The sequence below is a fragment of the Danio aesculapii genome, chromosome 13 (assembly GCF_903798145.1).
Source record: "Danio aesculapii chromosome 13, fDanAes4.1, whole genome shotgun sequence".
NCBI lineage: Eukaryota > Metazoa > Chordata > Actinopteri > Cypriniformes > Danionidae > Danio > Danio aesculapii.
This window is the reverse complement of record NC_079447.1, coordinates 30,768,925-30,794,698: the sequence shown is the minus strand read 5'-3', so window position 1 is coordinate 30,794,698 and position 25,774 is coordinate 30,768,925. Positions and strand designations below refer to the sequence as shown.

At 35.3% G+C, this 25,774-nt stretch overlaps 1 protein-coding gene across 27 annotated transcripts in view; it reads left to right on the top strand.

Annotated features, from left to right (window-relative positions):
- camk2g2 (calcium/calmodulin-dependent protein kinase (CaM kinase) II gamma 2) overlaps positions 1–25,774 on the top strand; it is a 124,839-nt gene that overhangs the window by 84,388 nt on the left and 14,677 nt on the right. For 2 of the 27 annotated variants that reach the window (XM_056470603.1, XM_056470595.1), the window contains exons 10-17: positions 1,873–1,995; positions 2,257–2,340; positions 2,658–2,700; positions 2,959–3,021; positions 9,821–9,861; positions 14,873–14,950; positions 19,308–19,352; positions 19,694–19,739. In XM_056470603.1, coding sequence (XP_056326578.1) covers positions 1,873–1,995; positions 2,257–2,340; positions 2,658–2,700; positions 2,959–3,021; positions 9,821–9,861; positions 14,873–14,950; positions 19,308–19,352; positions 19,694–19,739 — 523 coding nt within the window. Of the gene's footprint in view, positions 1–1,872; positions 1,996–2,256; positions 2,341–2,657; positions 2,701–2,958; positions 3,022–9,820; positions 9,862–10,453; positions 10,487–14,872; positions 14,951–19,307; positions 19,353–19,693; positions 19,749–25,617; positions 25,735–25,774 lie in introns of all 27 variants that reach the window. The other 25 variants (XM_056470593.1, XM_056470601.1, XM_056470599.1 and 22 more) reach the window with 21 other exon arrangements.

Here is a 25,774-nt window from a genome sequence, read left to right as displayed (position 1 = left end):
CACGCTAATTTGATTTCATTTGGGCTTTTAAAATGCCTTTTAGTACCTCTTGGCTTTCTAAGTGCATGGAAATATAACATGTTTGCAGCGTTTGTTGCATAGCGGCAAAGTCCATTTGAAGAAGTGCTGCAGTGTAGGAGAAATGTAATTACGATGGCCAGTTTTGGTTTCAGCATTTTGAGCCATCCAGGTGGAAAACACCACTCTTCATTGCTTTAGCTACTTTACCCTAATCTGATTACCATCCATTACAGACCACGAAAGCCATTGATCTGTGTGTTTGTCCTGTATACGGCTGAGCTCTCTCTTTCAGTCAACGACCAGTGAAATTCTTTTCTAATGTAATAGACTAATTGTCCAAAGAATGTCTTTGGGCTCACTCGAACAACACACAGTCTTATGATCAGTGTTGCACATTTACTTATTAGTAGGCGCACACGGAATCTGGAGATTTTTCGCCCATCATTAAGTCTATGTATTGTATTTACTTGTGTAAATGTGTGTAAATTTATATTTATTCGGTTTTGTAATTAATTGAACTAACATTATTGTGATATAGTAAAATTAAAATGTTCATGTGATTTATTTACAGTACCGTTTAAAAATAATATTTTGTCTTTTAGATATATGAGAGACTTGCTTTGTTTACCAAATGAGTGGATCTAATCGGATATGTATTGTAAACATTAAATAAAAGTAAAAAATGTAATTTTTATTTCATATATTAAGTTTGTAGTTATGATACTCCTAAAGTCAGTTCTCATAAATCCACAGATTTTAGTAAAATTCTTTGCAGAAATAGCAAAAAATGTCTGCAGATTCCGACTGGCCCTACTTATTAGTGAGCTGGGCATACAGTTAAAGTCAGAATTATTACTCATTTTTAATAACTGATTTATTTGATCTTTGCCATGATGAAAGCACATAATATTTTACTAAATATTTTTCAGGACACTTTTATACAGCTTAGTGACATTTAAAGGCTTAAGTATCTTAATTATGTTAACTAGGCAGGTTAAGATAATTAGGCAAGTTATTATGTAACGATGGTTTGTTCTGTAGACTATCGAAAACAAAAATTTGCTTAAAGGGGCTAATAATTTTGACCTTAAAATTGTTCATAAAAATGTAAAACTGCTTTCATTCTAGCCAAAATAAAACAAATAATACTTTCTCCAGAAGAAAAATTATTATCAGACACACTGTGAAAATCATTTGGGAAATATTTAAAAAAGAAAAAAATTCTAAAAAGTTAAAGTGGGGCTAATAATTCTGACTTCAACTGTATATAGTTCACTTCAATTCATGCTTGTTTTTATTGTGCCTTTTGCAAAGCCAGCTATAAGGAAAATTCCTGTGTAAATGTGTGTATTTGGGCACAAAACCTATTTTCTTGTGGTAAAATGCACTTATTTATGGTAAATATACCTGTTGTGCTCATCTGTCAACTACCGTACTTTCATTGACAACCAATGGATACTTTTGGGGGTATTGTAGGCATTGAATGTCATGTCAGCAAAATGGTGTACCACTTGTGTGCTCTTGCTGGTTCAGTTGGAGTGAGCTGCGGTGCAAACCAATATTCATGAATGCACAATCTTGCACAAACACTAACCAAGGTCAGCATTTTCACAAAAAAAACATAAAAAATGTTCACCAATACGACCAATATGGCATGTCCATTCTGTGTAACTTGAAACTTTAGTATGTATCTTTGACATTTAATAGAAATACTGCATAATCCTGAGTACTTTTCACTTTTTTTTTAAATCAAAACTTTTGTTGTATTTCAGTATACTTCTGTTAATTCCCAGGTCTGAATGAAACAAGTCAAGAAAACTCAGTCATCATTGCTCTCTCTTGTCTTTTTAGTTTCCCTCTCCAGAGTGGGACACTGTTACCCCAGAGGCCAAAAACCTCATCAACCAGATGTTGACCATCAACCCAGCAAAGAGGATCACGGCTGACCAGGCACTCAAGCACCCATGGGTCTGCGTAAGTAGCCTGAACCCCAAGCACTTTTAATGCATCTTTCAAAGCTGGTTTATATCATGTCACCCCGAGTTACATGAAGCAACTGGCGTAATGTCGCAGAGCTTACATCTGTAATAAAATAAACATCTGCTAGCATGTTTGACTGATGAAAAGCATTGAATGAGACTTTATATCCAATTTGTGTTATTTACAGTCAGTTATAGCATTTCTGAGTTAAAATTTGTACTGAAGACTGTGATGTCTCTCTTCCACCCCACTTAGCAACGCTCCACAGTCGCCTCCATGATGCATCGTCAAGAAACTGTTGAGTGTCTGCGCAAGTTCAACGCCCGCAGAAAACTGAAGGTCTGATTCATTCATTAGTAACACAACAAGGTTAAATTTGTTAACATTAGTGTAAGCAGTAGCTTTCTGTCTTTTAGATGCCACGGGCTCCCAAATATGATCATCCTCATGCAAGGAACCCAATCTTAAAACATAATAAAGGCCCAATTTATATTAGCGAAAAAATCTAAAGTGTCTAAAATGTTGATAATATATTGTCTCTAAGTTACATTATTACATTTCCTACCCATAATAGTGATGTATTTATTCATTTACTCTGTTTATTATTGTTCTAAGTCATGGTAAGAATGGTAAACTAGTGTTTGTTTGTCCTACAGGGAGCCATTTTGACCACTATGCTGGTGTCCAGGAACTTCTCAGGTAAATGCCATGCATTCTAAATTCTTATTAAGACTTGTGCTCATACATTGAGGGATCAGTATTTTGTTTATGTAGTCTCTTTCCATACTTGGTTTTTATGTTCTGGTCCCACTTTCCTCACTGCCTAGAGGCATTTGGACTTTGCTTTTGGTTGATTTGTTAGGAAACAAATTGGGTAAGTTTGTCTGTGATCCAGGAGAGGCTGAGCTTCTGCTTTCAGTCAGCCTCTCCAAAACGACATGCTCTTTTGTCCAATAGTGGGTCGGCAGCACACCAGCCCCGCCACCCCCACCACCAGCACCGCTGCACTGGCACAGGAAGGTATGTGAGATGGGCACTAGAGGGCTATTGCCCACTTTCAGCCTGAGCATGTGACCAGGGGGGGCCTGCTATAACCCATGCCAACTCACAGGCACTGAAACTCTTCTGAGAGACCGTTCAGAGAATACATAACACCCGCTCCAGGGTTTGTGTTCGTTGACTGAATTCTAAATATTTCAATTCAGATTTAATTCTGTAGAAAATACTCAAATTGAAGAGATTGGCAAATAAAATGAGGTAAATTCAGTCACTCCTAACCCTGAGATGCATTCGTATCCTTTTGTGCTTTGTGGCTTTTGACCAAAGTCTATGAAAGCACACTTTTCCTTTGCCTTCAGTCTGCACTGATCGTCTTTGAACAAAGTGCTGTGAACTTGTCAGAAGATGTTTTGTGCCATTGCCAGCAGGTTGGGATGGTAAGAGGAGTATAACAAAAAATGTATTATGCCTTCCAAGTGAGGAAACATAATGCATTATGGGTTTGCGCTCTTGGTGATGGTCCAGGGATGCTCTGGTGGAGGTATTTTGACCCGAGCCACCTCAAGAAACTCTGTTATTATTTGTTCATTTAACCTTTGAGCTGCTTCAAAACAATTGAGATCACCTGAATTTTGACAACAGACTCTGGAGCAGTTTGTTTGTGATAAAGCAGTCCTATGATAACTAGTGATCCAGGCTTCACATAGTAGCTGATTAGTTATTATGAATGTAGCATTAAAAGCAGCAGTGTTTGTTTATACTAATGCCTTAGTATAAAGAGCCAACATGCTGCAAAAACAAGGTGAAATGACTGAAATCTGCTCAGGTCAACTTATGAACTGTGATAAATGCACAGAAATACAGACAGTGGTCTATGTTTGTATAATGCTCAGAAGGATAAAGGGTAACACTTATAATATACTACTAAAACTTACAATAATTACACACTATGAACCATTTATTAAGCATTAGCAAATAGTGAATTTATTATCTGTTAAGCATTAACTCTACATTAAAAGATGTTAGTAAGCAGTTTATAACTGCAGCTACAAATGCTGTATTCTTGACTTATAAGCACATTTATAATGTGTTTATTAATTGTACTTTCATACTTTGATAATGATTTATTTTTCATTACTAAATTAAGTATCGCATTATTTACAAACCAGTTATTTAAGCGTAGTTAGTTGCTTTTTAGGATCATTCAGAATGAGTAAGTAAATGATAATAAACTATTCAAATCAACATTTATATATCTTATTATTCAGGCATATACTAATTGTTAATTTGTATGTTAATAAATGCTTTATTAACTCAACTTCATTCAGTTTTGTGACCTGATCTAAAGTGAGGACTATTCATGCTTTATAAATCCCTTATAAATGATAATTAATTGCTCAGTTATATTCTAAAGAAGAAAAAAAAAAGAACATAAACGACATTATTCATTTCTATTCATTTGAAGATACACAAATGAAACTGTATCAAATAAAAAATAAATCTTTGCAACTTTATTTAAAATAAAATTACTGTACAGTTTAAACATTGCATCCTATTATATTGTTAAATTAATATATTGTTGTTGTTTTATCAAATTTTATGTCATGTTTTAACACTCTTGTCATTCAGAAATGTTTAAACTTTACAGTAATTTTACTTTTTAGATAAGATTGCAAATATTATTGTTCAGTTGATACTAAGCCTTTAACTGTCATTTATAAGGGATTTCTAAAGCATAAATAGTCCTCACTGTAGATCAGGTCACAAAACTGCATGAAGTTGAGTTAATAAACCATTTATTAACATACATAGTAACCATTACTATATGCCTGAACAATAAGATATAAACGTTGATTTAAATAGTTTATTAATCATTTACGAACTTATTCTGAATGATCTTAAGACTTCCCAACTACTCTTAAATACAAATGGTTTGTAAATAATGCAATACTTTAATTTGGTAATGAAAAATCAAGCAGTCACAAATGATGAAAATACTATTTTTATGCACTTTATAAATGTGTTTATAAGTCAAGAATACCCCATTTGTAGCTGCAGTTATAAACTGCTTACTAACATCTGTTAATGTAGAATTAATTCTTTACAAATAAAGAATTCACTAGATGCTAATGCTTAATAAATAATTTATAGTGTGTAGTTATTATAAAGGGTTACCGGATCAAGTATATGAGCTATAAAGAAGTACCATTAGCTTAGATTAGGTAATTTTGGTCCATTTACAGAAGAAATGTTTCCTAACCAAACAAAGAGGAAATTGCAAGATGATCTACAGGTGTAAAACATCAACACAGGTTCATTGGAAATACATGCTTCGGCCTACATTTTGCAAAAACTTACTTAAACATACACTTGGCTTCAGTTTTTAATTAAAATACTACGGAGCTGTATGATACCAACAACTTTTGTCCATTTTTCATGATTACTGGTTCTTTAAACAACACCAAAAAAAAAAACACAAAACAAAACAAATTGAAGATGTCTATTATTCATAATCAAAAATGTTTGCTTCACCAATGGATGAGTTTTCCAGCCTAATCCGTTTACTTAGTTACTCACATTCTATGCTGTTGTTCTTGTGAAGCGGAGCGCTCAGACTCGAGTAAGGTAAAGCGCGGTTCCCCAAAAGAGATAAACTCATGGTAAAACTATGTGGTTTTCTTTTACGTTTGCTTTTGAACACACTATTGGATGGGTTTAGGGAAGGGTTAATGTCTGAAATGTACCCCTAGTGATGTATTTCATGTTTGCAGAAATATAGACAGGGGGTCACGGTGGCGCAGTAGGTAGCACGATCGCCTCACAGCAAGAAGGTCGTTGGTTTGAGCCCTGGCTGGGTCAGTTGGCATTTCTGTGTAGAGTTTGCATGTTCTCCCTGTGTTGGCGTGGATTTCCTCCGAGTGCTCCGGTTTCCCCCACAGTATAAAGACATGCGGGATAGCTTAACTGAATAAACTAAATTGTTTCCCAGTTTTGGGTTGCAGCTGGAAGGGCATCCGCTGCATAAAACATATAGTGGATAAGTTGGTGGTTCATTCCACTGTGGCGACCTCTGATTAATAAAGAGACTAAGCCACAAAGTCAAAAATGAATGAATGAATATTAAAAATATAGACAGCGCCCTCTAGTGTATTTGTCATATGTGACGAAATGTACCTGGAGCAACGTCTTTTACATTACGCAAGAAATGTAAGCTGAGGCATGTATTTCCAATGAGCCTGGGCTGGAATACCCCATAGTCATTTTGTTTAACGTTGATGGTTTCTTAAGGTGGCTCGTTCTCCTTGTGTACCTCACAGTTCAAAGTCAGGTCGGCTTTTGGTCAGACAACTGCACTGGTATGTGGCCAATGCTGACATGCATTTGCCTTTAGTAAGAATGAATGTCTAAATGTTTGTATTAGCATGCTCTCAGGGAAAGGCTTATTGAGAAGAACCACTATAGTCTTCACAGCGGGGATCGCTGTGGCGTCCTTCAATACCACATTTCAGCATGTTTTCTGGTGTCTTTGTGCATGGAGAACACGAAGCAACAGGATCCACATGTCTTTTTGTCTTGCCTTTGTTTTTTGCCCTTCTCTTTATGTACGTCCTAATGAAAGTGGCATGTCTGTGAATGCTCTGCTCAGTGCTTCTGTTGCTTTATAATGATGCGAAACCATTGCAGCAATTTATTCAAGCCCTATAAGTACATATAGATTTATTATACAAGCAGTTGTTGACAATGTCATAGAGGTATACAGTTGAAGTCAGAAATGTTAGCCCACCTTTGAATTAAAAAAAAATAATTAATTAAATATTTCCCAAATTATGTTAAACAGAGCAAGGAAATGTTCACAGTATGTCTGATAATATTTTTTCTTCTGGAGAAAGTCTTATTTGTTTTATTTCAGCTAGAATAAAAGCAGTTTTGAATTTTTTAAAAGCCATTTTAAGGGCAAAATTATTAGCCCCTTTAAGCTATCTATTTTTCGATAGTCTACAGAACAAACCATCATTATACTATAACTTGCCTAATTACCCTAACCTTCTAGTTAACTTAATTAACCTAGTTAAGCCTTTTAAATGTCATTTTAAGCTGTATGGAAGTGTCTTGAAACATATCTAGTCAAATATTATTTACTGTCATCATGGCAAAGATAAAGTAAATCAGTTATTAAAGATGAGTTTTTAAAACTGTTATGTTTAGAAATGTGTTGAAACAAATCTCTCCATTAAACATTGGGGAAATTGGGGAAAAAATAAACAGGGGAGCTAATAATTCAGGGGGGCTAATAATTCTGGCTTCAGCTGTATATCAGCCAGCTCATTTAATTAGATGGTTTTTGACTTTTTAAAACATCAACCGACTATTGGTTGTTTATTATTGCCATTATTATTACAATTATAATTATTCTCCGCTTTTGATTTGATTTTATTTCAGAAAATATATGTGTCAGTACAATACATCAATAACATTGACATTTTAAAACTCTTATGTCAACAAAGGCTGTGCTGATTTGATTTTAAAAAATGTAAATACAGCATTAATGTGTTTTAACAATTTAAAGAACGTTTTTGTAATGTTCATTTGGGGGTGAAGAAACATTTATTTTTATATTTTTTTATAAATATAATTATAAATGTATAATATATATATATATATATATATATATATATATATATATATATATATATATATATATATATAATATTTTTTAAATATAAATGTTGAAAACAGTTGTGCTGCTTAATATTTTTGTGAGAAATTAAACACAAAGAACTATTTATTTGAGAAAAAAGACAACATTATGAACGTCTTTACTGTCGGTTTTGGTTAATTCCATTTATTCCGTGAATAGGATCGACTAAAAAACCTTTAATGACTCCATCGCTAATCTCTTGGGCTCATGCTAAAGTAGTTTTTGATTCATTTCACACCATCAACAAGTGCAGCGCGCAAACTCATTTGACCCCATTACACAAGTTTAATTAGGAGACAGTTTAATTAGAGCACAACAGCTGAACAGGTCAGAAAAAAAGGACTTGTGGTCTGAGCACTCTAATGAATCAGCAGTTCAGCCGGAGTGAATGAAGCAGGAATAGCAGGCTGTGCTTTGTCAGATCTGCATGGAGTCGTGTGCAGGAGAGATGATGACAGCAGGCCACGCAGGAGATGCCTCTGCACAGCATGGACCCAGCATGAACAAAAAATTCTCCAGTTATGCTTTGATTTGCTTGATTGTTTTGTTTGCCACAGCTGTTTTTCTTTTGAATAATCTTTTGATTGATTTATCTTACCTCTTTCCCTTTTTGCATTCTTTCCTACCTCTATCTACCTTTGAAGGTAAGGGACTTTGAGATGGTGTTTAGAAAGTCTAGTCATGTCCATTGTGTTTTCATCATTCTTGTTTTAATTGTTTATATTTGTTTTCAATCCACGTTTCTGAGAAAACAGCATGAGATGCGCTCCTAAAATGTGTTTCTCACCAAACTGTGGTGGTCCTTCACATTTCTTGGTGAAGAGAATCTTCTAGCCATGTTATGTAGAACCAGGGCTTTGGTGTGTGTTTGTTTTGTGGGTCTGGGTGACATTTTCACTCCCTGTCATGTGACTTGTTTCTACCAGTGTCAATTCAGCATTATTTATTGATCACTTTATATTATTTGTTAATATTTTCATTATTGTACTTTTAAAAAATATTAAAATTATTATTATTATTATTATTAAATTAAGGTATCCATCTAACAAAATGAATTTAACAGCTAACATAATTATTAAATAATTAATTTAAAAATAATTGCTGATATAACTTAAAACATTAGTTATTGTTTACATTTTATTGAGTAATGGAAAATCATTATTGTTGATTAAGAAAACAGCTTTTAAATGTGTTTTAATTATTTTTATTAGTTTTTATATTCATCATATTCATATTGTTTTAGTATTTCAATGTAAAATTATTTAATTTTTAATTTAATTACGTTTCTAGGTTTGTCTTTTGTTTTAGTTTACGTTCATCATTAATTTTGCCTTTATTTCAATTACCCACAACAAATTCTAGCTTTAGCTACAAACAGGGCTTGACATTAACACCTGCCAGCCTGCCAAATGTGGGTAGATTTGAGCTGTGGCAGGTTAGACAGATTCTCCCACTAGCCATTTTGACCAGTTGCCACTTTCGCTTTAACCATTCTTTGAACAGATTATTATTGGCCTAACCATGTTTCTTATTTTAGATGCATGGCAAACATTTTTTAAAATGTCAATTATTTGTTTTGTTTTTTTAAAGTAAAATCTGTTGAGTAAAAAACGCACCTATACAGCTATATTTTGCTTGTTTTGACACATTATTTTAAAATTGTGGCTAAGAAATACTTATTTATTTTTGGTGTGGTCAGAGAAAATTGTGATAAAATTTGAGAAAATAATTCTTAAGTGTTAAGCCCTGAAAAGTCATGCAAAATAAAACGAATTGCAATGTGACGCTATAAAACCAAAACCCATTTGCCCATGCTCACTGAGCAAGCTCATACACAACACAAAAAAGTGAAATGATTGAGGAGGCTTGTGGAAATAACACAAAATCTAAAGCAAGTCATTTTAGAATGCCAAAGTCAAATTTTATGCATGTAAAATATATTTTCCCAACAACAAAAGTGTGGCCAGTCAAAATGGCAAGTGGCTAGTTACGTTGGAAAACTACTAGCCACAGTGGCTGGTGATCAAAAAATAACGTCAAGCCCTGGTTACAAAAACAACAAGCAAATGTTTGTAGATCAACTGCTTAAACGATTGTGTTTTATCTTCTCTCATGTTTCAGCATGCAAAAGCTTACTGAACAAAAAGTCTGATGGCGTGAAGGTAAGCCCCATTTCTAAACCTCTTCCTCATTGGCATCGTAAAATATAATAGGTTTCTGTATCATAAACAAATGCACAATTCTTCCCTAGATTACATTTGAAATATTTTTGTCTGTAATATTTATTTTCCTCCTTTATAAGGACGTTAAATGCAGAACTGACAGTCAGTCTAACCAGCAAATGGTTTGCAGCTGCTTACAATCATACAATGTGATCTTCAATTAAAAAAAAAAATAATAATACGTTCTGCATATGGAAACTGATAATTGTTAGTCTTGAGTTGCAGTAAATTGTGTTGAAGCAGAGCGACTAACTCAACCCTGGGCCATCTCTGTGCATGCAGTGAATTGCCAGCATTACACCAAAACAAAGACAAACTCTTATCACAAAAATCAAACAGCAGTTTAACAGCTTTCAACAGTTTCTCTTGTCACTTCCAACGTGGCTTTGCAACTTCTTGTGGTTGTTTATTTTTTACCTCTCTCTTTCTTCTCTGTGGGATCTAACTAGCAGCTTGAGTTTTTTTTTCTGTGTTCACTGGCCTGTTTTCTATGCTTCCCTGTTTTTGCCCTCCTCTGTTTCACCCTGTTCAGAAAAGGAAGTCAAGCTCCAGTGTTTATTTGATGGTGAGATCTGTTCCGTGTCTCTCCCCTTTTTCTTACTCTCCCTCAACACTTTCTCGCTCTCTCTCTCTTTTTTTTCTTGGTTGAGATGCTCGAGAGTTTGTTTGGGTCTTTTTTGTCTCGTCGCAGGGTTTTGTGATTCATGAGATCATCAAACATCCATAGAGTCATGTTCACCAGTTCAACTCTGGTTTATTACATACACACGGTTGTAAGCCCATTCCTCTCGCATTACCATCACATCTCAGTGCTTTCTTTGTCAGCCAGAACAGGGTTTTGTTTTTTTTCTCCTTGACCGAAGCTTGATCTGTCTTCTGGAAGCCCTTGATACACTGTGAGCTTCCTCCAGCTTTCATAGACCTTTAGAGTCAGTGGCATGTAAACCAGGGCCGAAGATTTCTCAGAAGAGTGGACAGTGGATTCTCATAACCCCAATATCCAAATAAATGGGGTATTTCAGCCTAATCTCATGAGGAAACACAACTATTGACAGAAAAAGTGGATAACTCATACAAAGTCACATGATTTAAAGGGCACTTATAATAAAAATCATCTTTTGGGAGCTGTTTGGACAGAACTGTGTAGGCATAGTGTGTCCATAGTCATATTGGAGTGATATAAACACAATAATTATCTCTTTTACTTAATTTCCTGATGTTAAAATAGGATCCAAATCTCTCCCATTTTGAGGCGACATGATGTAGCAGTGCGGTTTCCCTGCTCACCCAATTGCTGTAAATTAACATGTCTCCATAGTAACATGTATAATCATATCAATTAAAGGCTCTGTTGAGCTCTCTGTGATCATCAGTCATCATCAAATTTGATCAAGAATGAGTTTTACAAGTTTAAAACCTTTTTAAAATAGTGCATGTTTGTAATGAATTACAGTGATTTTACCAACTTTATTACCACAGTCGCATGTCAGAACAAGTATAAACGAAGATGCTTCAATCCCGGTTTGTGGACGTTCAATCAAGTTTATTTTGTACATTAACATAACGGATATGCGTACAGCAGTGGATATTAACGTGTATCCAGTCACATTTGCCGTGCAAAAGCAGTGCAAAGTTAAACGCGCGCTGTGTGTGTCTCTTTGTGTGTGCGTGAACTTTGTAACAACATTGTGTGTGACTCATCGTTGCAACTCTACAAGTCGCGGTCGAACGTAAAGAGGGTTGTGGAGTAGCGGAAGAAAGTGAAAGTGAACAGTGGATGGGGGAGGAGGGCGGTTGAGTAGGGGGATTGGTAAAATGAGGTGCCGAATCAGATTTCAGAGGTGCGGGATCCGGATCAGGCGTGTTCCGGCACAAATTAAGCCCTGGTTACGTGAAATCTGCTTCATGTCTGTCACTGTGCTGTTTATCTGACGCAGCCGAGGTGGAGATTGAGGCACACTCTGACAGGCATGTGGGAACGGTGGACGGGGAGAACCAGCATTAAAGGCACAGTTCACAAAAACAGCTACATAGTGTTCATAGCAGAAAATCCCAATGTTCTGAAAGGTATAATAAACAATATGGTCGGTGTCTTGAGCTGAAACTTTACAGACACATTCTGGAGACACAAAAGACTTACCTTAAATCTTGAAAAGGGGTAAAATAGGTGCCCTTTAATTCATATGAAAATGTAAGATTTTTATAAGGAGGCGTTCCCCAAACCTCAGCCCTCAATGAGATTATTCAAATGAATACGCATTATTCATACGCGCTACTAAATTGAAAAGTTACAATTTGCCTTGAGATAGCGTTGGATATTTTTGTAAAATTCAATAAAATCAATAATTTCTTTGTACTTTTGTCAATTTTTAAAAGTGTTGATTGATTTTATTGCATTTTCTGAAAGGATTTGGGTATTGGAGTTGTACTTGGTGCTCTTGGGTAGGCAAGAGAGAATTGAAATGCTATTGGAGCAGACTGTGTAAAGACACAGACAAACCGGCTTTCTCTCACCGAACTCCCTTTTCCCACAGTCCATAGTGCACCAGGCCATTTCTGTTGCCATAGCAATAGCTGCAGTGCCTGTGTCCTAAGAACAAGTGAAGAGCCCCTTGTTACGATAATGAAAATATCAAATGTAGTCTACTCCTCTTTTTTTTAAAAAGACCCATTTTTTAACTACTACCCTTGCGAATTTCCTCAGTTTCTCTTTTGAAACAATTGAAAGTAAATGGCAACATCAGCAGCAGGTGGATATGGTGGTGATTTCAGTTTTTTTAATATCTAATAAGCACCCTTCAGACCTCTGTTCATAAATCCACATTTCTCATGTCTTGAGTTTCTCCATCAGGTTCAGACAATTTCTGCGCATATTTACTTTAGTTTTACCACCTTTTGGCTGCCATGATTTTTTTAGTATATAATTCTTAAACAAAGTTGTACTATTTTTTTTTTTTTTTTAATAATAATAATTTTTCAGGAGTTTTTCATCTTTTATTGGGATAGGATAGTGGAGGTTACAGACAAGAAACCATTGGGAGCAGAGAGAGGGAAAGGATCAGCAAAGGACCTCGATCCGGGAATTAAACTCGTGAGCACCATGGTGCTATATGTCGGTGCACTTAACAAGTCGACAAGTTATACAATTTTAAAAGCTTTTTTTTCTCGACGTTTAATATAGAATTCAGCAACTGTTATTATTAGTGTGTTTGTTACACATATATTTTTTCTTTGGCTGTAGTTGAACAGGATGAGCAATTCTTGGGTGCTTTTTTGCTTCCGTTTGTTTGCTCAGTGTTTGTTACCCTTTTTAAATCTTTCTCTATGGATTCTTGAACATTTTTCCTCTCTTCCTTCTTTCCTATAGTCAGTCTTTGTTCTTTTTTTAATCTTAAGTAACCCTGCTGCATTGATTCACCGAGTCAGAGGTCTGAGCTTAAACTCCTCTCGCTCCAGCTTTTCACTGCATGCACTAGTGGACTATCAGGGTCTCGTAGCTCCTGACAGTAACGCTGGGCTCTAGTTAGACTGTGCCAACAAGTATAATCTAATATTTCTGCAAATATCAAATTCTGAAGCCTTGAAAGATTTCTTTGATTTTGATGTTTGCTTTTGGCACTGGAGGATGTGTTGAATCTATCTTTTTGCATTTATTGAAATATGTAGAAACTGTTAAATGATTTTTAAAAAACAGATATACTGAATTGGTTGTTGTAGTAACATTAAATAAAGAAAAATACTTTTGCATAGCTTTGGATTATTAAACCACTCCAAAACCACACTGCCAATTGATATACAGTAGTACACTCATTGGCCACTTTATTAGGTACACCTGTCTAACTGCTCGTTAACAAAAAATTCTAATAAGCCAATCAAATAGCAGCAACTCGATGCGTTTAGGCACATAGACATGGACAAGATGATCTACGGCAGTTCAAACCGAGCATCAGAATTTCAAGGTCAGAATTTGGCGCCAACAGCATGAAAGCATGGATCCATCCTGCCCTTTTATCAATGGATCAGACTGTTGGTGGTCGTATAATGGTGGGGTGGTCGTATAATGGTGGGGAAAGGGGGGGGGGGCTATTTTCTTGGCACACTTTGGACCAATTGGGACCAATTGCGCATCGTGTAAACGCCACAGCCTACCTGAGTATCCGAGTATTGTTACTGACCATATCCATCTCATTATGACTCTCTGATGGCTACTTCCGCGCTATGTTGTAAAGCGCAAATCACCTCAGACTGGTTTCTTGAACATGACAATGAGTTCACTGTACTCAAGTGGCCTCCACAGTCACCAGATCTCAATCCAATAGAGCACCTTTGAGATGTGGTGAAACGGGAGATTCACATCATGGATGTGCAGCCAACAAATCTGCAGCAACTGCGTGATGCTATCATGTCAATATGGACCAAAATCTCTGAGGTATATTTCCAGTACCTTGTTGAATCTGCTATGAAGAATTAAGGCAGTTCTGAAGGCAAAAGTGGCCTAAAAGTACCTAATAAAGTGGCCAGTGAGTGTATAACAATAAAGAATATGATTGTGAGGCTTACTGGCTTCTTAAGCAAAGCCCACTGTTTATTGTTTATAATCAAGAAATATAATGTAATAATTTTACAGAAATGCTGTGTTTTATTTTGTGCGCTCTGCACTATTAGTAGTTTGTAAAATCAGTGTATGTCTCAAGGAAGCAAGTGCATATATTTGATTGCCTTTTAATCATTTTAATATAGCTCAAACTGCTCAATTATTGAAGGTGAATTGTTAAAGGGCACATTACTGAAGGGTCCTCTACTTTACTTGTAAGCACATTTACCCACACAGGTCCCCTTTCATGCTGTACTATGGCTTTTGGACGTGTCAAGAGCTCAGGCTGTCGGTTCTTGAACTGCACTGAACAGAAATCATTTTGTGTTGTCATTGTTATTTTTTTGTTTTACCCAGCCACAGACAAACAACAACAAAAACAGTGTAGTAAGCAGCAGCACCAAAGACAGCAGCATATCATCCACTGCACCAATGGTACTTCATCTTAACCTTTTTTATTTAACTCACCCATAGTCTTTCCTTCTCTTAGGCTTTGTTTAGTAAAATGCATTATCAGTTTGTCCCATACCTGTTGTTTTGATTCCACCGCTCATCACTCAATCCACTCAGATGAAGATGTGTGACGTTACTCATGCTTTTTGATGAGTTGAACTAAAACATCTGGTTTGTGCCTGTGGATTATTCTTCTGACTTCCTATTTTACCCAAACAAACTCGCAGGAGACACCCTAACAGACAAATCATGTACAAATAACTTTGCTTTTTCTTTAATATCTGGTCATGTTCATGTAAAAAGCCCTTTTTTAATCTCACAGTCGAGTCTCCAAGGGTAAAACAGGATCATTTTATGTCAGGAAGCAGAGCTGCTCTGTTTGTTCTGAAGATGCAGTCCCAAGTTTTGCATTATTGGTACCCAATTGACAAATGTCAGGATATAATGAATGCTACAATAAAGACATGCTCAAATTCAGTCAGTAAACACACATCCAGTCAAGGAACAGTGGGGTCTAAAAGTCTGAGATCATTACTCATTATTTGCATGTGAATGTGATTAAAAAGGGATTGAAATGAAAATGTTGAATTGATAGATTTGTTAACACTGTTGTTTGTAATTATGAGTATTAAAATTTACAATAGAGGTTTAACACTGTTTGTATAAACAATAACTAATATGGAAAGATGGCAGCGATCAACAATGGCACAATACTTGTGGCCAATATCTTATACAATAAATATAAATGAAATATTAGATGTGCCATTCAACCAAAACTGATTTTAATTGACTTTTTTATTTCACTCGTCACAAACCTTTTGGAGTTTCTTTTTTCTATTGAACACAAAAGGAGATATTTAGATAAATGTTGGAAACTGGTAACCATTGACTTCCATATTGTTTTGAAGTCGATGGTTAAAGGTTTCCAACATTCTTTAAAATATCTTCTTTTGTGTTCAGCAAAAAAAGAAACTCATAAATGTTTGGAACTACTTGAGGCCAAGAAATGTAACATTTTTGGATGAACGCCCTGTAATTTCAGTATTTGAGATAATTAATTTTGTCTTCCTTTGATTTTAATTTCATGTTTGTATTTATTTACTTATTTTGACAGTTTTCTTCAATTTCTTTTACATTTTCAATAAGGTCTCAGACTTTTGGCCACTCTTTTCCTCATGATTTACAGTATGATTGACCAGTCCACACCTGGAAGTAGCTTGGTCTGACAGGCGATGATGTGTTTTTCTGAAATGCAGTTGTAGGAAATGAAGTTGTAATTGGCTCTCAGCATGTAGGGACTGCATCTTCAAGTCTGCGTTGACAGGTTGCTTATTAGAGGGTGTTGTGTTAGTGCTGGTAGGATCTAGTGTGCAAGACTGTTTGTTTATATGTGGTGGGTGTGTGTGTGTGTGTGTGTGTGTGTGTGTGTGTGTGCAGAAGTGGAATCAATGCTCTGTGTTTTCAGGAGAAATAACATACAGTACTGTGATTGCATTGAAAGCGAACTGTTTGTGTGGTGTTAATCATCTCTGTTTTGTCTGTGCTGTCGGTGACTGGGGCTGGTCTTGGAGAGAGACTTCTCAAGTCTAATTAACACTTGCTTTTCCACTGTGTTTCTGTGGTTAACTGTACTCAAACATTGCTTGCACATCCATTGACCTTCAGATGCTTTTACAAAATATTGTAGTTTGTATATAGTGGCCTCAAAACGTATTTAGAAATAATAGAAAAATCACTTTGTTATTTTTTGTTTGATTTATACTTAATTTACTTTTAATTAGCTTAACTTACGATTTATTTATAGATTTTTTTGATTATCAAACGTTAGCAAACACAAATCCAAGAAATATTTAAGGTGCAGTAGGTGAGTAACTTTTTTTGTTGTGCTGGTTAAAAGTCTCTTCACATTCCAATAGTAATGATTAAAGTAAATGATCTAAATGTATTTATATGTATTTTTATATTTTGAATAAGGCATAAGACTGAAAAATGTTCCTCCAATTAAAATTTGTCAGGCCGATAATTCCCATAATTCTTATAAGTAGCCCAAACTGTCTCAACTAATGTAGATTTGTACATCTGCACACCCCGTTCACGCAAATCCGCCGTTTGCGCGAGCATGTGCACCGCATTCATTTGCAAGCGAGAGGAAGAGAGCAGTAAAAACAAATGTTGAATCAAAACTTTAAAATCCTGAATTAATATCGGAGTTGCTTTTGCGCGCTGAAGTAAGGATGACACCATGGCTAAAGTATTTCTTTTAGACAGGTAATGTTATGTTTTAAAACCATTTTATTCACACAAAGCTCATATAGACTTTCTTGTTTTACGAATGGGTTAAATGCACAGAAGTGTTGTTCAGCTACTGAAATACTCCGGTGAAAGATTGATGTGACTATTTTCAATTTCATAAGATCCTTTTACAGCACCGATAATGTAGATTTTTGTTTAGTTTGATAACAAAACATAAGTAAATACCACTACTCCACATATTCACATCATATTCGTTCATTTTTATACAATGACAACCTGTAACGCGCTTCCTATAATGTTTACTGTGCTACTCTGAATATTCAGTCTGAAATAGCATTTAAGTGTAAGTATGGCTTAGTAATAAGTGTAATTCCTGCATGCTGCCGGCCAACCACTAAGCACACAGTAGTGGCTTTAGGACAAAGCGCGTGAAAGAGTGAGACCAGCATTCCTTGCATGCGTGAAATATTGCACATTATGACAAGTTTTACTTGCAACTAAAAATGTGCTTGTTATAATACAGTTTTTCGTTCGGAATTGTAGTATTATAAAGTAGTGTGCTGTCTACTGTCATCTTTAAGATGCGCATTCGTGATGTCAGGAGGAGTGGCTTTAGACGGCAGCGGAGGGACTGTGTTTTCAAAGCTATTATGCTAACGGCTAGCATTTCAACAGATCACCTGCTGCATCTTTAATGTAGCACATTTATTTATTTATTTAATATGAATAACAACAAACAAATAGATGCATTTTGTTTGTTTACTGATTCTATCAATTAATTAAAGGGAAAATTCGCCCAAAAACGAACATTCTATCATCATTAACTTTTTCTTTTGTTCTAAACATATATATGAGTTTCGTTTTTCTGTTGAAGACAAGAAGATGTGTTAAAAAAAATCAGTTTTCCAAGACCCACTGACTTCTATATTCATTTTTTCCTATTTTGGAAAGTTTGTTTTTTTCAACAGATGAAAGAAACACATAAAGGTTTAAAACCACATGAAGAAGAATAAATGATGAGATAATTTTCATATTTGGCTGAACTCTCCCTTTAATGCATTGTTATTTGTGCTTATTAAACATTATTGTTAGCTTTATTAATTTAATATATTGATCGTCCAACACCGATTACTAAAACACCTATTATATACAGTTGAAGTCAGAATTATTAACCCCCCTTTGATATTTTTTTTTTCTTTTTTAAAATTTACCAAATGATGTTAAACAGAGCCAGGACATTTTTACAGTATGTCTGATAATATTTTATCTTCTGGAGAAAGTCTTATTTGTTTTATTTCGGCTAGAATAAAAGCAGTTTTACATTTTTTAAAAGCCATTTTAAGGTCAAAATTATTAGCCCCTTTAAGCTATATTTCTTTTCGATAGTCTACAGAACAAACCATCGTTCTACAATAACTTGCCCAATTACCCTAACCTGCCTAGTTAACCTAATTAACTTAGTTAAGCCTTTAAATGTCACTTTAAGCTGTATAGAAGTGTCTTGAAAATATCTAGTGAAATATTATTTACTGTCATCATGACAAAGATAAAATAAATCAGTTATTAGAAATGAGTTATTAAAACTATTATGTTTAGAAATGTGTTGAAAAAATCCTCTCTCCGTTAAAGAGAAATTGGGGAAAAAATAAACAGGGGGGCTAATAATTTAGGGGGGCTAATAATTCAGACTTCAACTGTACATAAAACAACACTAAACAAAGGGCCTTATTTTAAAGAATACTTTTACTTGTTTGATTGCTTTAATGCATTTAAAAAAAATTTTATACAACAAAGTTAGTTTTCATCAATTATTAAAATGAATGTATTTATTGCTGTTTCTTTCTATCACCCATTATCAGTCAGACTGATTTACTGACAAATTTTCAAACATTACTAAAGTGTCAGAAGAGTAAGAGTGCATAGAAACTTTTGGGGCCACTGTATCCATGTTGCTGACTTACGGGAAATGTGTCAGTGTTGGATGTTCATTCTGGCTCCTGTCCGTCATGCTGGTATAGTCCAGTGTCCTCATGCTAGTTGAGTTCCCTCAGCGTTGCATGGTAAACTCTCTCCTGCCTCCCCCCAGGAACCACAGACCACAGTCGTGCACAATCCAGCCGATGGCACCAAGGTAAGCCAGCTCTTTTAGCTCTGCCATTCAGTTTGAGCTACTTCAAAAGCCACAACCTCAAACATTCACAAATAACACTCAAAACAGGGGCTTCCCTCTTGCTCGTTTGGCTGGTTTGTGCAGGGCTTGGTGTGTTTCTCTGTGTGTGTGATGATGGGGTTTATCTGTGCTTGCTGGTGATTTTTAATGTGTGTGTATTTGCTGATTAACAGTGTGTGTACTATAGTTTATAGACTTGGTGTTTAGACTTTGTTTCTGTACTTCTTCTCCTGTCTTCCCGCCTTTATCTGACTGTGTCTCCATCTTGCCCATTGTCTTTTTCTCTGTCTCTCTCATCACAGGGCTCTACAGAGAGCTGTAACACCACAGAAGAGGAGGACCTGAAAGGTAGGAAAGGTACAATATCAACTCTTCATGTACTCTGCATGTCTTTCTCTTCATCTATGAGATTGCTGGATCTACTACATGTACAATAGTCAACATTTGAAGTGGATCAACATAGTTTTTTTAAATTGTCCTAAGACAAGAATGGATGTTGTTCAATAGTTTTAGGGCAACTTGCTGATGATCCACTTCAAATGTTGACTGCTGTATGTGTGCGCATATTTAAAGAAAGAACAGATTATTAGTTAGAATTTCAATGGCCCTGTTTACACCTGATGTTTAAATATGTTCTGTGATAGGACAGAGGACAGTGTCTGATTTTGTGATCATGTAGTGTACAATAAATCAAATATAAGGTATCTTGTCAAATTTAAGGTTTCTTTACAAAAACAATGTATGAAAGTAGTACTGGGCAAAGAATAATGACGATTAATGGCATCCGAAATATTTTTGGATGCCATTAATTATTGTGTGTATTAAATTTATTATATACACAGTTGAAGTCAGAATTATTAGCCCCATTTATTTTTCCCCAATTTCAGTTTAATGGAGAGAAGATTTCTTCAACACATTTCTAAACATAATATTTTTAATAACTCATTTCTAATAACTGATTTATTTTATCTTTGCCATGATGACAGTAAATAATATTTGACTAGATATTTTTCAAGACTTCTATACAGCTAAAGTTACATTTAAAGGATTAACTAGGTTGATTAGGTTAACTAGGCAGGTTAGGGTGATTAGGCAAGTTATTGTATACTGATGGTTTGTTCTGTAGACTATCGAAAAACAATATAGCTTAAAGGGGCTAATAATTTTGACCTTAAAATGTTGACCTAAAAATATTCTGGCTGAAATAAAACAAATAAGACTTTTTCCAAAAGAAAAAATATTATCAGACATACTGTGAAAATTTGGGAAATATTTAAAAAGGGAAAAACATTCAAAGGGGGGCTAATAATTCTGTCTTCAACTGTACATGAACATGGCATTACCATTTCTGCAAAATTATGCTTCTAAAATTTACACGGAGACATAGACAGTAGATTTTTAGGCCCCCAAAATGCTGCTATTGTATAAACAAATGGCTGAAATGCATTCAAAAAAGTCACAAATTGTGTTGAATAAATGTACAATAAATCATAGGATTAATGTAGCAAAATAATGTGTAGAGAAACATGAATTTATGAAAAATAAACATAAAGGTCCTACATTTAAGTGTCAATGGGATGTACTGTATGCACAAATGACAGTTCTTATGATATCTGCCATCAACTATCAAATGTAAAATAGTTATGAACTAGGGCTGCACAATACATCGGTTCAGCATCAATATTGCAATATGCAAGTCTGCAATAGTCACATCACAGAGATCTGCTATGTAATTGGGTTTATAGTTGACCAGACATTAGTTAACATAGCGGAGTCATTTAAAATTTTACCTTCAGAGTTTTTTTTATAAAAACATAGTATTATACAGTGATTATTTAGTTTTTGTTTGTGAATACTGTTTGACATAAATCATTGTTTATTTGTTTCTGTTATATTTAACTTTGTTTGTCATTTTTAAATCATATTACAGAATGTACTTACCCATCCCAATCGACCTGAAATATTGTATATCGCAATATGTATCACAGTAAATGAAAATATTGCAATGTCAGTTTTCTTCCAATATCATGCAGCCCTACTATGAACTGTGTTTTTGTATTTATTTTTTTTATCATCATTTTTTTAAACCTATTAAGATTTCATTCAACTTTAAGACACAAATGAACATATTTGTTATGCAACGTGGCAGATTTCTGACCATTTTACCTGACCTTTGAAGCGTCAAAGTTATTTAAGAGCTAATAAAACCCACATAAATTGAGTCATTTATTTATTAATTAAACTTTATTTGATGAACTTATTTACTTATTTACTATGCTTTTATTCAGATAAACATCATTTGATCAGTGCTCAAACACAAAGCTCATCAAATGTGATAAACTGAAGCTCAGTTAAGCTTGCTTGCTTAATATGTATAAAAGCAGGTAGTTGACCTCTTTTCAAGGTGTTAATATGTGAATAAAAGTCTATTTTATGCAATTTGCATGGCACGTGTGCTACAAATTGAATGAGTTTCTGCTTTTCCATCTTCTATTATTCGTATTAACCATTTTACACTCCTCAAGCAGGCATAAAAGGGTTTTTTTTGCCACTTATAGGATGTTTTTTTTTTTTATTTGCCATTTCCATCACTCGTTTCTCATGAAATACTTTAAAATGCTCATTAAGACAGGGTGATGGAAACCCAGCTTGTGAAAAGATCACAAAATGCTTTGGTTTAACATTAATACCAGGTGTAAACAGGGTCTTTCCAAACCCTTAAATAGGAAATAATGGTAATGAGGGCCAGAGGGAATCAGTATATTATACTGATACAAGCCGTGATTGATTCAGCGTTAGATTGCTTTGCAAAGAATGAACATTCATGGGATGATAATGGCTTTGCGTGAGATAGATTTGACATCTGTAGATGCATTGCTGGTCAGCTCTAGTGTAATGTAGTATTATCAAGCAAAGCAAGGGTCAGCCTGACTGATTGCTCTCATGAATCAGCACAAGCTCTGCAATGAAAGAGAGCCGTGCTGTGAATGCCAGCGTTACCATGACACTGATGAATCACAAAGTTTTATGTTTGTATAACGAATGGACACAATATCTGAGGGAATATTGGCTTTACAGGCAGTGACCTTTACAGGCAACAAATAGCCCTTGCGAGAGTCCCTCAGCCTTCGTATCACATCTCAGTGTGTTGTCTATTGAGTCACATGCTGGTTCATTACAGCCCAGCAATATTACACTACACTTCAACTCAATTATCCACCAGCTTGCTGACATTCATCATCCGATTGGCCTTTTTGCTAAATTCCGAGCTTGTATGTTGCCTTTTTAGAGCTGTTATATGATAAATACGCTTGTGTGTTTGGTCATTATATATAAGCAGAGATTTAATGGGTCAGTAGAGATTTAGGATTGTTCATTACTGGACATTGATGTTTTAGGTACACTGAGAGTCGTCAATATACTGGAGTCAAAGACCCAGGCACTGTTATAGATGTACACTACCATTCCAAAGCTTTTGTGTGTGGACAGAAGCTGATGTTTATTATTTTACATCAATTACATACAAATACTTTTACATCAATCCAAAAACAGTGTGTAAAAATGTATCACAGTGTCTGTTTTTTCATCATTTATAATAAGATCTTTTTTCTTGAGATCTTGATCTGCATATTTGATGGATTGTTTAAAACAAAAGCCTAGCAATAGACTGATTTCATGCCATTTTAAAAGCGAAATCGAGGCTGCTGTGGGAGAAAACCCGGAAGTATGGCCTGGAGTCATAAAGAAACGTTGTGTACCTGGCTCTACAGCATATCTTATCAGCGAAGAGAAAGTGACACAGATTTCTCGTTGTGACCCGAAGGTCCGTTCTGAATGGATAGGGAAAATAAAAAGAGATATCAGACCTCATTTTCAGCTAAGTTAAGGGAGATGGCACTAGTTAGCTAACGTTATCTTTTCCAAACACACGTTTTAGATGCCATTTATCAAACTCAAGTTAATGAACTGATTCTTTTACTATATTAGACTTGTCACAATACTGAATTTCGGCACCAATTGGTACTGAAATTTTTAAGAAGTCATCAATTTCCTGCTAACATTTAAAAGCAAACACCACTGATTTACTATTGTATTCACCAGTGCTCAACAGAAATGACTGTGATTGACTGTGAAGGTCATCAGTTCACTGCACTTCACCGATGTTTACTGACTGCAAACATAGATGAGCAATCTGCTGATTACTTGACTGATCTTCGTGGCTTTAAAACGCTCCAGTGTCCATGTACCTGTGTTTGCACTCAGTGAAGAGCGGTGAACTGATGACCCTTAAGGCTAATCACAGTCATTTCTGTTAAGTACTGGTGAATACTATGGCAAACCAGCAGTGTTTATGTAACCGTACACTTTTTTGATCGCCGTTGTGTTGTTAATAACGAGAGGACACCATTTTGAGTCTGCACCGAGAATGTTATTATGTTTGTGACAGATCGGCAGCCTCAGCTCATACCATTAAATGTAGTCTTCAGTTCAGGGAAAAGGTGTAAAAGAAAGGAGCGAGAGGCACCGCGGAAGGACATGAAGACAGAAAAGGGAAAGTGAAAAATAACACTCACAATTACGAAAACCAGCATATGAACCGCGACAGTCCTCATATTACATAGTAAAATCATAAATGCATACTTGCACAGAGAATGTTATTATGTTTGTGACAGCTCGTACCATTAATTTTACACTCAACAAAAATAACATTCTACAATATAACTAATTGTTTTTACATCAGTAAATAAAACAAATGATTAAAATCAAACTTAAATATGTATTTGTGTGTTATCTACGACCAGTGATAAGTTCAATGTGGAACAGGTATAGCATACCTCTTCAGTTCAGGGAAAAGGTGGAAAGGACCACTCAAACAAAAGTACAACAGGTATGGCTGCTTGGACTATACCACCTTGATGTTAATCCGAAGGGGGAGAAGAGGTGAAACCACTGTCGTTTTACAGACTCTTTTTACATTTATATTGTGAACACAAAACACTTTTAAATGAACAGTAATTAAACAGGAGGAAAATAAAATGAAATTAATATACTTGAAACAATCCTGTTACATTTAAGAACACGCTAAAATGTTAGCGAGAAATAGATGTTTTTAAAATTTCAGTACCGGGACACTATTACAGACAACACGAGGGTGTGCTACAGAGATCTGCATTGTTTTATCACTCACTGGGTTACATAGGCTGAGGCAGGGAAGCATCCCCAATGGTGTTTACCTGGTGCCATGAACTCTTAAAACTCTTACTCTTAAAGAGATTGTGATTTTGTTTGATGCCTAATATGCTTTGAATTGTTTAAATTAAACTTACTGAATGATATTAAAGTGAAGTTTACACCATATCTGCATTTTGAAACAGCTGGAGGTTTGTAGTCCACAGAATGTTGTTGCGATGTTTACAGTGCTGATCCTACACTCCCGGGTTTCTTCCCACCGCAGCCTCGCTTTCATTTTTTAAATGGTGGCCACGTGAAATAAGCCTATGGCTGCTCAAAATTTGGTCTTAAATCATATGAATCAATTATATTTCAAAATAAACAAAAAATATAATAATTTTTTAATTGTAATAATATCAAACAATATTAATAATTATAACCTTTTGTTATCTTAATGATCTAAGCTTTTTTAACGGTAGTGTCTATAATCATAACCTTATCGCATGATTTTAGGCGGATAAGAGTTTGGGATATTTAAAGGAATATGAAAATATTTTAAAATTGAGCATTGAGACTTTTTATCATATTAATTCCTTCCAAATTGTTTATTAGTTTTAAATAACTGTCTACTAGTAGCACTCTGAGGGTTAAATCTCACAAACCATCCACTTGTGTCATAGCAGAGAGGCCCAAAAATCTCACATTCTATACCAAGGTGAAAATATGTCCCAGACAGAGAAGTCTTTCAGCTTTTTCTCAAACTCCACATAAACGCAAACAGTTGTATAACATGTCCTTGAACTGAGGTAATGGAGAGTTCGGGGTTTTTACTTTTGGCTTTTTAAAATGTGTAGCATTATCTTTGACTAATTGCTTTCTTTTCATTTGAATGCTTGTCAAGTTCAAGAACATTGTGTGTATGCTGTTGATATTTTTCATACAAATTGTTTAATCATTAAGCATTTAAATATAGCACAAAAGACAAACTGGAAAAAAGACTTGTGGTATAACTTCCCACAACAAATGACATTTTATCCCTGATTGTGTGTGTTAGTGTCGGTGGGAGGGGTTAGCAGTGACAGTGCAGTGGTCAGCCTGTGCAGTGGCTCCGAGGAGCCCAGTCCCGCTTCTCAGGCCCAGACTGAGGCCTCTCCCCCCCGCCCACCGGCCTGTAAGTCAACTGCTACAGCAGTGACCTTATCAGCTGTTTC